General features: G+C 37.2%; 1 protein-coding gene across 1 annotated transcript; it reads right to left on the reverse strand.

Annotated features, from left to right (window-relative positions):
- Positions 1-1,016: 1,016 nt before the first annotated feature.
- On the reverse strand, positions 1,017-16,106 carry LOC118768651 (the record flags this gene model as incomplete). The annotated part of the gene is made up of 7 exons (XM_036515500.1): positions 1,017-1,057; positions 1,580-1,700; positions 5,355-5,605; positions 8,747-8,916; positions 10,472-10,586; positions 14,445-14,602; positions 16,054-16,106. Coding segments are annotated over 7 exons (909 nt in total), but the record flags the coding sequence as incomplete, so codon positions are not given.
- Positions 16,107-16,327: the final 221 nt, after the last annotated feature.

The following is a 16,327-nucleotide window of genomic DNA, read 5'->3' on the forward strand; positions in this document are numbered from 1 at the left end:
GGTTATTATTATTTTTATTGTTAAAGTGAAAGTATCTGACATAAAATAGAGAAATGTTTTTGTTTCACTTTTAACACGTAATACTGAAATAGTGGAGAAGATATGATATTGCTATGGGCTCGCCCTAGGCAAGAAGTTGACCTTTTTTGCCCATGAAACTACATGGACCCTAAGTAAGGCATGTGTAAATTTTGAATGACATTGGTTGTGTAGTTCTCAAGTTTTAGGGAATCGTAGTGGAGAAGATATGATATTGCTGTGGGGTCGCCCTAGGGAAAATTTAAGATTTTTTGCCGATGACACTCCCTGTACCCTAAGTAAGACATGTGAAGATTTGAATGAAATTGGTTGTGTAGTTCTCAAGTTTTAGGGAAACACACACACAGACAGACAGACACACATTCTAAGTTTTATATATAGAGAGATACATCTGTAAATGTAATATGTGACAAGTATTCGGTAGCCAAGATAAAACTCCGAGTTTCGGATGCCGAGGTGGAATTCCACGCTACCATCTATTCAGTTATCCGTTGGCCGAATGACTAAAGAGATGGTGGCGTGGATTTTAGTGGAGTAATTAGTAACTGACGAAATGACTCTATCTGTCTGTATGTATGTCTGACTGTCTGTCTGTCTCTCTCTCCCCATGCGTTATTTGAACTTACAGTAGAATATAAAGATGTTTCAAATAAAAACAAAACATATTGTATTAAGAAACCACATTTATTTCTTCGTTAATAAAAGTTAAAGATTATATTGAAAATTAGTAGTGAAAATTGGCAGTTAGAAAATATCTATAGAATTACAAATCAAACCATATGATGTTAGATTTTGTGAGTTACAGAAAATAAGAAGGTTTAAAGTACATTGCGATTTATAAAGTGTCTAAGTTTCGTAGTGTTGTATTGATAGATAAAAATGAAGTTCTCTTTTATGCAAGCATGTTTAATGTAATATAAGAAGAAAAGAAGATTCTCAAAGACATTAATTTTTTATATTCTTAATTATGTTCTCTTCTATGCTGTTCCAACATCTGTTTTATTACCAGAACTTGAACCTGGAAATACAATGAGAAAAACTTCTATGAAATAAAGTAAAGTAACCCAAGCCCTTATGTTTTATATATAACCCCAATTGTCATCTGCTATTTCCCCATACGTTAAACATATGAATTACAGAAGAATCATACACAATTTATATTAAAAAAAACTAATAAAACTTTTAATAAAATGTTGTAGTGCGAAACAATTGTACCAAATTACCGGAGTCATTCTTGTTGCTTATTTTTTATTATAATCACTCCGCAAATTTTTATGGATAACACCATACAAAATTCTGGTGCATCTAAATTAAGTACCATATTCATTTGAATCTAAATTGTTGCTGAATTTATAAATATATATAAATATATACGATAGGCTTCTTTCAGTTTCCGTCTACCAAATCCACTCACAAGGCTTTGGTCGGCCCGAGGCTATAGTAGAAGACACTTTCCCAGGGACTGAACCCGGAACCATGTGGTTGGTAAGCAAGTTACGTACCACACAGCCACCCCTGCGCCTATGTTAAATTTATATACATTGAATTTGTGTGGATGTGATGTAAAAGAAGCGTATCGTAACCGGGATGAGATATAAAACACCAAGTGCATTATCTCTTGCAATCATACAGTAGGTGTCGATGGTTATAATTATAATTCCCTGTAATCAAGAAACAAGAGATGATAGTAAAATGCATAGAAAACAGATAGACTAATTATGTATATATATATAATACTTTTTGACAGTTATATATATTCTTTTTAAAAAAATAATAATAATTTAAAAATTTATTAATTCAAAATTATAAAAATATTTAAAAAATATAAATATTTATAAATATAAATTAAAAATTTTAAATTTAAATAATTTAAGTTTTAAATTTTATATTTTATATATTTTGTACAATATATTAATTATGTTTAGTTTTATGTTTGGTTTATGTTTTTCATTGTTTGATTTGCCTACTAGTGGTTTTATCTCTAATTTAATTTATATATATATATATATATAATATGTATGTATGTATGTGCCTGTATATGTATGTATGTATGTGTGCGTGCATGTATGTATGTATATATGTACGTATGTATGTGCGTGTATATATATATATGTATGTATGTATGTATATATGTATATATGTATGTATGTATATATGTATATATGTATGTATGTATATATGTATATATGTACGTATGTATATATGAATGTATGTATCTATGTATATATGTATATATGTATGTATATATGTATGTATGTATGTATATGCGTGTATATGTATCCATGTATGTATGCATGCATGCATGTATGTATGTATGTACGTATGTATGTGCGTGTATATGTATGTATGTATGTATGTATATATGTATATATGTATGTATATATGTATGTATGTATATATGTATGTATGTATGTGTATATGTATATATGTACGTATGTATGTGCGTGTATATGTATGTATGTATGTATGTATGTATGTATAAATGTATGTATGTCAGGTCACCTTTGAGTGCTACTGGTAACATGTAACCCAGTACAACCTGTTGCATGGTCGGGTCGTCGGCGACCAAACCGGCAACCCCACCAAGCTTGCTTAGTGAGGAGGGTATTTATTGGACACCCTGCGGGATGAAAAACAAAACCCGTCAAAGGGCGAAGGACCTCTTGAGAGTCAACGGCCATCCAATAAATGTTAGCACGGGTACGTAGAAATTCCGGGGTGGTGTCCGGCGTGCCGAAAGACCACTGGGAGTGAGGTGCCCCTCAGCTTTTGTTAAAGCACGTCTCAAGGAGAAGGTCACTCTGATATAAAACCAGATATGCAGGGAATGGCATTGAACATTTTGAGGATCTTTGGTTTGTGCTAGAGATCACGGCGCTCCCACATCCCTGAGCCTGCGACACATATTGGCACCAGACATCTTGCTCCGGCTTGTCTCTGGATAATGTCAATAGAGAGGAGAGGGTCTATGAGGTGTTGTGCAAGCCTTATTGGACCTAAAACTCTGCACAGGCATTGCCGACCTTTTTTTTTTCCTATATATATCTATCCTTTTTTAGTATATATTTTCTTCATTTTTAGTATATATATATATTTTTTTTTTATTCGGAAGTCCTGCGGCGATGGGAAGGTGGTGAAGCATGCAGACCTGACGGGTTGGAAGCATGTAGTCAGCGACCTGCACGTAGGCGGCCCATGCTAGATATAAAGTCGTCTCTTTTTCGCCCAAGACAGCGGTAGGATTCGGTTGCTGCATGGGTGTCTGAGCAGCTCCATTTGGAGAGGGCACTGCTCACCCGGAGACCGGGGAGCTTCTAGAAAAGGTGAACCAAAAATTGCCTGTCTTTCCATATCTGGTCAGTTTAGCGCAACTGACGGATGTCCACTCTGCGCTCGAAAAACAAAGAGTCTTTTATCTATAAAATCTGGACGGAACTTAAACATTTCATGTTGGAATGTGCGTACTCTGTTGGACAACAAGAATGATTGCAGGCCTGAAACACGCACTGCACTTGTCGCTCGTGAGCTGAACCGTTATAAAATTGATATAGCTGCACTCTCAGAGACTCGTATAGAAGGTGATGGTCAGCTTGAGGAAGTAGGAGGCGGACACACCTTTTTTTGGAAAGGAAGGCAGAAGGAGGAGCGCAGAGAGGCTGGTGTTGGTTTTGCAGTCCGATCTGATATCCTGAAGAAGTTGGAAGAGCTCCCTGTTCCTATAAATGAACGTATAATGACCCTACGGTTGCACTTGAAAGGTAAGCGGTTTGCTACTCTCATAAGTGCCTATGCACCTACTTTGACTAGCTGTGATGAAGATAAAATAATCTTTTATACCCAGCTGAAAGCCATACTTAGAAAAATCCCCAATTCTGATAAAGTCATTCTACTGGGGGATTTTAATGCCAGAGTAGGAACAGACTGGCAAACATGGAACTCTCTAGGACATTTTGGCGTAGGAAAAATGAATAACAATGGTCTCATGCTACTGGAGCTTTGCGAAGAACACGGACTTTATATTGCAAGTACTCATTTTGTGCACAAAGGTGATCACACAACAACATGGATTCATCCAAGGTCAAAAGTTTGGCACTTGCTGGATTACGTCATCATCCGCAAGCGCGACATTTATGACATTTGTAATGTCAAGTCATTGCATGGATCAGAATGCTGGACGGACCACAGTCTGGTGCGAGCAAAGTTCCGAATGGTGATTAGGGCGAAAGAGAGAAGAGGACCAGTCAGCATTCCTCGCCGTCTAAATGTCCACAAGGTATATGACGTTGTGGTTAGGAAAGAGCTTCAGACTCGCTTGTCCAGCATTGAAACTGTTGCAGGATGGGAAGATTTTCGAGACCAGGTTGTTCAATGTGCAGCCGAAACATTGGGGTATGTTACTGCCAGACACAGAGTCTGGTTTGATGAGAATGATGCTGAAATTCAACGACTATTAGTGGTGAATCACCATGCCCACAGTGTGTTGCTGCACAGAGAACTGTCTACTGTGCAGCGAAGTCTAGCACTTGCCCACTATTACAGTGTAAAATCACTGCTGCAGCATTCTCTCAGGAAGATGCAGAACACTTGGTGGGAGGATCTTGCTCGTGATGTTTAGGCTGCTGCTGATGCAAATGACAGCAAGAAGCTTTACCATCTTATAAAGCGAGCTTATGGACCTAAGAGCTCCACATCAGCTCCTTTGCTTTCCCAGGAGTCTTCCACTCTGTTTACTAAATCAACAGAAATCACAGGTCGCTGGATCGAACACTTCTCTGAACTCCTAAACTATGAGTCAGTTGTGGATGAAACAGTGATTGAAACTATGAAACAAAGACCTATCATTGACTCCTTAGACTCATCGCCATCAATACATGAAGTAATGACATCAATAAGTAAATTGAATCTTGGTAGGGCACCTGGAAAGGATGGAATTTGTGCTGAGGTCTTTTGATTTGGTGGTAATTGCATCACACAGTCCCTTCATGAACTTATTAGTGCAGTCTGGAGGGATGATGCAATCCCTAAGGACTGGAAGGATGCAATTATTCTTCCTCTATATAAAGGAAAAGGAGCCAGAACAATGTGTGGTAACTACAGAGGTATTGCTCTACTATCAGCTGCTGGCAAGGTTCTGGCAAATATTCTTCTTACCCGTCTGAATGGGTGTCTCGTAAATGATGTCCTATCTGAATCTCAATGTGGCTTCCGATCTGGTAGAGGGACAATGGATATGATTTGCACAGCATACTACTACTACTACTACTACTACTACTACTACTACTACTACTACTACTACTACTATCACCACTACTAACAACAACAAATGTGATATGGATTTTCCCAGTTCTCTTTGATTGTTCTGCTTCAACCAAAATTTCTTCCGGTGTGTCTATCATATCGTTGATACTAGGAAGTATGTTATTCAGTGTTATATTTGTGGACACATTCGATATCAATGGCACCATTTTCTCTTGAATGTCTACAGCCAAGTTAATATCTTCTGCTTTGAAATACACCGATTTCTCCGAAATGATGCGGAGGGCTTTTGAAGCCTCCTCAACATTTTCTGCAATGGAAAATTTAAGACGAAATTTAGGGAAATTTTCATTCGCATTCAAGATGCAAATTAAGTCACATGACTATTAATGAATCAATGAAAATTAATAAACTACCCCGATTTCATATAGCACAGAGATTGCTAAACGTGTTCAGGTCATCAGCTGTTTACTCATTGCTGTACATCGTTAGCACCTCCATCTTTGTAGAATTAACAGAAACAGGAGTGGCTGTTTGGTAAGTAGCTTGTTTACCAACCACATGGTTCCCGGTTTAGTCCCACTGCGTGGCATCTTGGGCAAGTGTCTTCTGCTATAGCCCTGGGCCGACCAATGCCTTGTGAGTGGATTAGGTAGACGGAAACTGAAAGAAGTCCGTCGTATTTATGTATACATATGTGTGTGTGTGTGTGTGTGTGTGTGTGTGAGTGTGTCTGTATATGTTTGTGTTCCCCGCCCCCTCCAACATCCCTTGACAACCGATGCTGGTGTGTTTATGTCTCCGTTACTTAGCGGTTCGGCAAAAGAGACCGATAGAATAATTACTGGGCTTACAAAGAATAAGTCGCTGAGTCGAGTTGCTCGACTAAAAAGGCGGTGCTCCAGCATGGCCGCAGTCAAATGACTGAAACAAGTAAAAGAGTAAAAGAGTAAAGAGTAGGTGGTGGTGGTGGAATTACTATACAGTATGGGGTCCTTTATAGCTGAATACGACATACCCTTGTTGGTGGGTGTTTGTAAATGATATTGACAGCCAATGGAGGTGTGATTCAACATCCATTATAATCTGTTGAGAGTGGTAACTTGCTCGCATTCAATGAAACACAGCCATATGGATTACATCACTGATTATTCATTTTAAAACCGCCAACAGTACGTGATAGAGTTGTGTACCAGTAATATATCTATCGTTTTATCTACTGAGCCATTCTACAGAAATGTGAGGAAAAGAGTAGTCTTAACGATATAATAATAAACTCAGATCTCTCAAGTAATAACTTCTGTCAGCACGTTTCCATAAAGGATTCAAACGATAAACGGTTGGAAGAGATTAACAAAAGGGATTATACGACTTATCATATCTTGACATAATTTTAATCATCACTGTATATACATACAAACACATAAGTATATATTCATACACACACATGTATTAAAAGGCAGCATAAACATCACAAAAACTGTTACTCGGAGTTTCACGTTCCCGTTTGTCGGACAGTTTTGTTTAGAATGAAGCAAGATAAACTTATATGAAGAAATACAATTTCTTTGATAGAAACACATTTGGAAATGGTTTTGTTCCGTTGGTCCTTTCAACTGACGGTCTTTACAAAAGCCGGTTGCATGAAATAACAATTGCAGTTTCAAATCATATTATATAAATCGAAGAAAACCTTTAATTGGAAATAGCTTATGTAGGAAGAAAAAAGCCTGAGTACGAAGGGTAAATAATTAGTTGCAAAAATAATAATAAATTAAAGGATATATCCGTTTAAACAACTTTCACGCTAAAATACACACACATTTAGCAATACATACACATACGAAAAATCTATAATATACATATATACACAAAACATACAGGCGAAGGTACATCGTTACATTTATATATATATATATATAATATATATATATATAATATATATATATATATATGTTATATATATTTTTTTTACACGTTAGACCACTGGAAATGTAAATTTTGATCAAATGCTATTGATGTTAATTAAATTCCATTTCCCTTTGATAAGATTTTATATACAGATGTATATATATATATATATATATATTATATATATATATATAGGCAAACTTGAAAATATACAAATGCATATATACGTATGCACACACACACACACACATACACACGCACGCATAAAGCCGCCTAGTGTATGCTTATACAACTTTGTTATTACAGGAGAAAGAAAGAAAAGAAAAATCAGAAAATAACAAGTGAAAGGAGAAAGAAAAAAGGGAAAAAGAATAAAAGAAATAGAAACAGAAAATGAGAGAGAGAGAGAGAGAGAAAGGGGAAATAGGTCGAGGTAGAAAGTGTGAAATGATTCGCGTTCCTATGTCTAAGGAAAGTTCCTATGTTTAAGGAAAGTTCCTATGTTTAAGGAAAGTTCCTATGTCTAAGGAAAGTTCCTATGTCTAAGGAAAGTTCTTATGTTTAAGGAAAGTTCCTATGTCTAAGGAAATTTCCTATGTCTAAGGAATGTTAGGAATTTCGTTCAACTGGCGAAACGCACACATACAACGACATGCATATCTACATAAATACAAACATACAAATACACACACATATAGACACGCATACAAATATATAAATTAATATTTACGCAAATACATATATACATAATATATATATATACATATAGATATATACACACACACACACACACACATATATATATATATATATATATTATATATATATATATATATACATATATATACACCATAACGTATATACGCATACATTTTGAAAAACTGCCGGGTATATATAATAGTAAAATGTTAAATAAATTAAAATAATAAATGCGTGAGTAAACAATGAAACTAAACCTCGGCGTAGACAAACATTTATGGCCGTTAGGACAAGACACATTGTGATGGTTAACGCCTGGAAGAAATTTTGAAAGTTATATAATAAATACAACAGAAGAAAATAGTAGAAGAGAAAAAATGTCGAGAGGCGAGAAAAAATGACGTCCAGCTAAGTAAACGTCGCGTGCAGAAAAGAGAGATATGCGAAAACATGACCTATAGTCACGTGGGAGCAAACAGGCAGAGGAGAATGGGGACTGTTCATTTGAAGCACTGATTCTCCACAATTTATGTATTTAAAAAAAATCTCGATGGTGCAGTTTTATGAAGTTTTCCTGATTTGTCGCTGAAAGCTCGAAATAGGGAGTAATTAACAGTCGACAACTGAGGAGGAGATAAACTTCTTTTGTCATTTTGTCCCGTACTTGTCTCTCACTATATATATATATATATATATATATATATATATGTGTGTGTGTGTGTGTGTGTGTATGTGTGTGTGTGTGTATACGTAATGGAAGACAGACGTATATCTCTCTTGCTCCTATTACTTACAATTACTTACTATTACTACTAATACTGTAGTAAGAGTAAACGCTCACCTTTACCGATGTCTTCACCTGTGATGTTCTTTAGTTGTTGAGTGATCCTCTCTGTATTGTAACACTGGGTCATGTCTGGTTCTTGCCAGACACCAGTGAATGGTGAACACTTTGGTGATGTCATATGTTGAATTGTTGCATTTTCGGAATGTGCCGCCTGTCTAGAGGAACTGAAAAATGAATATCAAATGTTGTCAAACGTGTTAATGCAATTTTATTTCATGAATATCATAGGAATGTGAGAGAAACATTGATTGATTGTGATTTGAAATTATAATCTATTTGAAGAAGGATAAGTGTTGGTCCAGAGAAAAAAGACAATCCTTGCATTGGAAACATCCCTTCTCACCTCCAAAGAAGGCCAATGTAGTTTCATCTGTAGGGGAGGTGATGGCCTCAGTTTTGGAGGATGAAAAAGACATATTCAAAGTGGTCCCATTATCGATGGGGGTACTGTGCCTGTTTGTGACTTTGAACTCGATGATCAGCCTCCCTATTCTCTTGGTATGCCCCCTTCCAACTATCATTTGCCCCCCCCCAATATGAAAATACTTGGCTAAGAAGCAGTATCGCGTTGATGACCTCATATCCGTGTCCCAAGAATTGGGACACGGACTGAAGAAGTATTTTGACTGCAAATGGAACTATGTTCAAAAACAAACATATTTGGTCACACTCCGTGAGACTATCTTGGTCACACCATGGGCTTTTCAGTCGACGCTCGTATAAAACTCAGCCCCTGAAAGTAACAGTATCCGAAATAGCGTGGTATAGATGAAAGAAAAACCAGCATGATGAATGAAATCCGAGCCTTCATCGCTCACCACTATACAGTAACAAAACGTGTGCTTTACAGTAAATCATAAATTCATATAAAGTAATATTTCCCCGAAACCAACACAATTAATGATAAATACTGTCGGCTGAGTTTAGGTATGTGTTTTCTGCCCAACATATATTAACATATATTAACATATATTTCATGACAATCAGAAATCTTATCAACAAATGTTGCGATACTTCATCAAACATCGCCAACGAAGCAAATCTTGGGAGCGTAACCAAGGCAAGACTATGTCGCATCCTGGTACAAAATGTAAAATAGCATCATCATCATCATTGTTCGACCGTGGTCGAGACAATGGGATTTACCATGCTACGCCAGACTTCATGGTCCATCATGGCATTACGGAGGTCCTGTTGCTGGATGCCTGTATCTCTGGAGATTACATCAGGGTAGGAGAGTGTGCGCCCTCTGGTATCGCGAGCAGATAGCTTCCAGAGGAGAAGAGGAGAAATTACCTCGCTTTCAGTCCTACAACAATGTCCAGCAAACTGGACTCTTCTACCTTTCACAAGAGATGACACAGGTGGTAATTTCCCATATATTTGCACTTTGGTTGGATGACGCTTCCATGAGAGATTTTGAGCTCTCATAAGGAGGCGAGTGTAGGTTCCATCCAACCGCCTCTCAAGCTTCTTTGATAACGTCAAGGTTTCTGTGCCATATAGTAGAACTGGTTCGACTGTGACTTTGAAGATTTCAAGTTTGAAGTCTCTACTTAGATTTGATGACAAGATCTTAATCAGTGTTAAATGATTTGAACAGATGGACCTTAAATCTATCATTTTAATCCCTTTGGGTACTTTATTTACTATACCATAAGACTTCCTTTCAAAATAATCATTCAAAACTTGAGACGAAATAAAACAATAGAAACGAACCAGCGTCTCGTCGCTACATTTGCATGGCATGGGATCGTCACATTAGTCCCTATTTTTGTCATTGGCCAATAGAAAGTGCCATTGCTTGTTGGTGTAGTGTTTTCATTACAGACCACTGAAAAAAAAATAAGATATGTTAATATGAAATATATATTAGAGAATTTATAGCCGTGTTTTAGATACCGAAAATGCAAACATATGCTTGATAAACATGTGAGAAATGTCCTATTACAGAGAGAATCAAACGAAACGTGTAATGGTGAATAAATATTAGCAAACCATCTTCGGAACGTCATGTTTTTATATATAAAATAACTCCACAAGCAACAGTCCTTGTATTTTTAACTCTAATAGGGATCTCAAATGAAAATAACAACCACAAACTGAATCCCAAAAATTGAATAAGCAGATGTGGTGAAAGAGGATGCAGCTTCGATCTTAACCCTATTTATGTGTGTGTGTTTGTGTGATTGTATGTACGTGTGGAAGTGTGTGTGCATTTGTGTGTGTATGTATGTAAGCATGTATGTATGTATGTATGTATGTATGTATGTGAACAGGGTGTTGTGGATAAATTTGACGGCTTGCTTAAAAGGGAAGCACAAAATCCCATCCAAATATGAAAGCATTTAAAACATTAAAGAATGTCAGCTAGATTATAACTGGGGGTTAACAGTGGGGCCGTCCTCGGCTTCTGCCACTGCCTTAGGACGGCCCCACAGACTGAGGTATGTGTTCTTCACAATGTTCGTGGGAATATCTTCGAACATCTTGAACTTGGCCAGCAGATGTTGCAAGCAGAGAGATTGGTGTATTTATTCGTGGGATAACAATCGGGAGAATTAGGAGGCCAGAAATTTGGGCTGGTCAAGTCATAGACATTCTCTGACAACCACTTCTGACTCTTTTCAGTGGGATGGCAAGGTGCCGAATCCTGCAGCCACACATATGACCTTCCAGCAGCAAATTTCTCAAGCCAGAGTTTGACCACAGTCTCCAGCAGCTTCACATAGCCATCCGAATTGTGGCTACGGCTCTGATCAAAGATGTTGGGCGGCACCATGTCACCTTCACTGGAACCACATCCAAGGACCATCGTAGTTTGGGGAAACTCCATTGAAATAAATTTCCTTTTCAGAATTCAATTATTTTATGAACGTTTCCAGACTGATGGTCTTTCGGTCCAAGCTCCGCTGACAAAGTGATGTAGTGCAATTTCAAGCATCATCAAACACTAGATATTTCTGCGCATTTTCTTTCAATGTCCACCTTCAAATCATCGCCTGTTTCCCGTTTTGTACTGTAAAACCGTTTACCTTTTAAATATCCCCATAAAAAGGAGTCTTATGATGTGAGATCAGGTGAATGCAGACTGTATTCTGTTGAAATTTCTTGTCCAAATTGTCTGTTTGGTAAAATCTCATAAAGGTAGATCATTAAATAATCTTGATAATTTTGGACATGAAATTCCACATCCTCTTTAATGCTTGGCATGACAGATTATCGCATCAAGTTCAAATAACTTGGGCCAGTCACAGTACCATCAAGAAGGAATCCTTTTGATTAGGCGTTCCAAACTGTAATTTCTAATAAATTAATTTGGTGTTACTCAGTAATATGAGGATTCTCAGGTCCCAGGTCGATACAATCGTAGCGGTTACATCGAACAATTTGGTATAAATAGAGTGTCATCACTCCAAACAATCTTAGTTGCCAAAGAAGCATTTTCAATAAATCTTGCCAAGTACATTTTGCCAAAAACTTCTCTTTCGGTCCAGAGCATCTTCATTCCGAACATGGACTCTTCTTGGAATGTAATTTCTACAGTGATAAGGTCTGAAAATGCGATGGTCTGATGTCGAAATTCCTATCTCACGACTCATTTGCCGCATAAATTTCCTTGAACTGTGGCAATATTTTTCTAGTACTCTTATTGCTTTGTGGGGTTCGTCGATGTCCGTTGTCTTCTGGAAAGTGTCTTGTCATCACTGGGAACAGTTCCATCTCCTTCAAATCTATTTCTAAATCGATTGATGGTAAGTCGCAAAGGTGGATCTCTTTCAATTTTCCTTCTAAAATGTCGTTGCACTTTTAATGCATTTTCAAATTTTCAGTGACGTTTCAATGAAGATTTCACACGTTTATAACTTAGTTTGGTTGCATTCCTTATTTCTTACATTTTGAATCTAATATGAAAATGAGTTGTCATCTATTAAAGTGTGTAAAGGTTGACTTGTTAACGATGAAAAGAAGTGAAATGAAATATATTGCAAAAAATTACATCATTATTCGAAATTGCGTAAAAGGGGTGTGTTTTTTTTTGGGGGGGGGATTCCTGTTTGTTAAGGGGGAATCGTGTCAGTTATGTTTTCTAGTTCAAAATTGACATGATCACATGACCAAATGGTTTTATGCTCGTGAGGGTAGGGATCCAATAATTTCACATTTTTATATTTATGAAACCCCGAATTGTGTAAATCTTTCAGCTAAGCGCAGCCTGCTTCTACTTCTATTAGTTGTGGGGGTCAGAATGTATGACCTTACTTTCTCTTTTAATTGTTGCCACATAAATCTGGCTAAAGATATAATATTACAAGTGATTCTGGTGGAATGTATTAAGAATGAACAAATTTGTTATTCCTTGGATTCTCGTTGCTCTTCAGAGATGTCTGTTTGACGGACACCAGCACGCACCGAGAAAGTTGTTTAATCTGAGGGGAGACACAACTAGATTCCCTTGAACCGGGGAATCACCTATGTTTTAAAAAGCACATTATGTACAGAAAGATTGTGTTCTCCGATGACGAGTGATTAGATATCCAAGCTCGATTGTTCCAGAACGTATGAAGAAGGGATACGTCATCATTCGAAATTGTTTCAAGAGAGCATCTGAGAATGGCAACAGCCACGAATTCAGACTGCAAACATGAAGAAAGTTATCGAGAATATGCATTTTAAATATTACACTATATAGATTATTGATTTACTGAATTAAGCCTCGATTCAAAATTAGCTAAATAAACATCTAGCAACGATTTCGACTCCAAATCAACAGGGGAGATAACCCAAGAAACCTGAAGACAGTGATTGGCAGAGTTGATAGTACGTCCGGCAAAATGCTTCTTAGTATTTGTTCCGACTCTTTCAACTCTGAGTTCAAACCCGGCTGAGGCCCATTCACCCTTCATTCTTTCCAGGATAATAAAAAGTACCAGTTCAGGGCAGTGGGGTAAAAGACACTTTCCCAAGATTCCATGCAATGGGACTGAGACAGGGTACTTTGCCTTACTTCTTCCGGCACTGTACTTTCTGAGTTCAAATCCTAGCATGGCCTCCTTCGTTGGTAGAAGCAAAACATCAGCCAGTTTAATGCCAGCACTTGACAGTGTGGATGCCATTAGTGGAAGAGAAATATCTGTTGTAATTATTTAGAGCACATCTTTAGTTTGATGGCATCTCCCTTTCTCTCCTGCCTACCACGATTGAAGGTCTTGTGAAAGAATCATGGACACTGGTCTCCCAAGAAAAGCTAGAATTCTCATGAATTAACATGTCATTAAGCAAAACAATAGGACAAATGTGGAACGTGTTTCTGCCTTCATAAGCGTCATTAGCACTGCGTTGTCTTACCTTAATTCTTTAAGAATTAGACGTATGCAGAATAAATAGAAAACGTTTATGGCCTAAACTAATTTGTGTAATTAAAATTAAAAGGAGCAAACAAACAACTGAGAGCGGCGAGTAGTAGAGATTCCAACGAAGAAAATAGCAAAATAAATTCTTGATTTATGGAATGTCATTTTGATTTCAAAAATGGTAAGCGTGCGCGCGTGTGTATGTATGTGTAATATCATCACCTATTTACGATGATGCTGAGGGTGACGACGACGACGACAATGAAGATGATGATGGTGATGATAAAATCACTGATGATTGTCATGAGGATAGAAATGACACGAAACACTCTACTTACTTTCATCAAATAACTCCGTGTTCCCTTGTTGCAATCCCAAATCACGCAAAGTCTGTGATGTCTTAAAAGTTTCGGAAACTTGTTTAAAAATTTGGTCTTTAGTAAATATAAGTGATACTGTGCAATTAATAGTAAATACTCCGCTATTGTTTTCAGAACTGAAATAGGATTTTAAAAAGATATTACAAAATGTAATTAGTTTCAACGATACTCACCATATATATATATATGTATGTGCGTGTGTGTGTGTGTATGTGTGTGTGTGTCTGTGAGTGTGTGTCTGTGTGTGTGTGTTTGTGTGTATATATATATATAAATTAGAAAAAAGCTGTTTCTAATTTATATAGATTATATTTTGTGAAATTTGAATTAGTATTTCTAAATCGAATTTTTCCCTGTAAGTTTGGAATAATATTCCTTATATATATAAATATATATGCATGAGTGTGTGTATAGGTAACATATTGAGACGTGCGTACGTTACATAACATTTTCAGAATTATAAGAAGACAACGGAAAATTTGACATGTCTTATTCTTAAAAAGACGTGTAGTAAATAAACAAACAAACACATACTAAATGCACTATGCTCGTTTGTTTATTTACTACATATTCTTTATTTATACACGCTATAAGGTACACGCTGTAAGGTACACGCTGTAAGGTACACGCTGTAAGGTACACGCTGTAAGTACACGCTGTAAGGTACACGTTGTAAGGTACACGCTGTAAGGTACACGCTGTAAGGTACACGCTGTAAGGTACACGCTGTAAGGTACACGCTGTAAGGTACACGCTGTAAGGTACACGTTGTAAGGTACACGCTGTAAGGTACACGCTGTAAGGTACACGCTGTAAGGTACACGCTGTAAGGTACACGTTGTAAGGTACACGCTGTAAGGTACACGCTGTAAGGTACAAGCTGTAAGGTACACGCTGTAAGGTACACGCTGTAAGGTACACGCTGTAAGGTACACGCTGTAGGTACACGCTGTAAGGTACACGTTGTAAGGTACACGCTGTAAGGTACACACTGTAAGGTACCCGCTGTAAGGTACACGCTGTAAGGTACACGCTGTAAGGCACACGCTGTAAGGTACACGCTGTAAGGCACACGCTGTAAGGCACACGCTGTAAGGTACACGCTGTAAGGTACACGCTGTAAGGTACACGCTGTAAGGTACCCGCTGTAAGGTACACGTTGTGAGGTACACGCTGTAACGCTGTAGAAACCTTGTCAAAACAGAGATCGGAATACGAAGCAGACCTCCGAGCTGTCGTTTTATTCTCAAACCGTCCAACCAATGCCAGAGTCGAGAGCGGACATGAACTGATGATTATGATGATGATGATGATGGTGGTGGTAATGATGGTGTTGATGACGACAACGACGACAACCTATGCATCTACATATATATTCACACACACATGTTTTGTACTCTATATATCTACATTAGTCTGCTCAACATTTCATTGAACGTATGAACCTGTGTATTATGGATGTCAGGTACAGAATTCTTATTGTAATATTTAATACAGCAAAAATAAACACGGGAATATTTTCACCAAAAATAAACAAAATTTGAATGAAAGTATTAATTTTGCTTACCCACAATACGCAACTTCGAATGTTCCTGTCAAGTTTGATAACTCATGCTCTATCTGCAATACAGGAATATATATATATTGGTAAAACGGTAAGATAACAAAAGAAAGAAAGAGACCTCAATATTATGTAAATAGAGGAAATTTATCTATACAACAATATGTTATATTACCCGATAGTCAAGAATAAACTCTGAGTTTCAGATGCTAGATAGCGTTTTCAAATAGCCAGATAACCGAAGAGATGTCGTGGATTCCCACTTCGGCATCTGAAACTC

Source organism: Octopus sinensis, unplaced genomic scaffold (assembly GCF_006345805.1).
Source record: "Octopus sinensis unplaced genomic scaffold, ASM634580v1 Contig00347, whole genome shotgun sequence".
NCBI classification, from domain to species: Eukaryota; Metazoa; Mollusca; class Cephalopoda; order Octopoda; family Octopodidae; genus Octopus; species Octopus sinensis.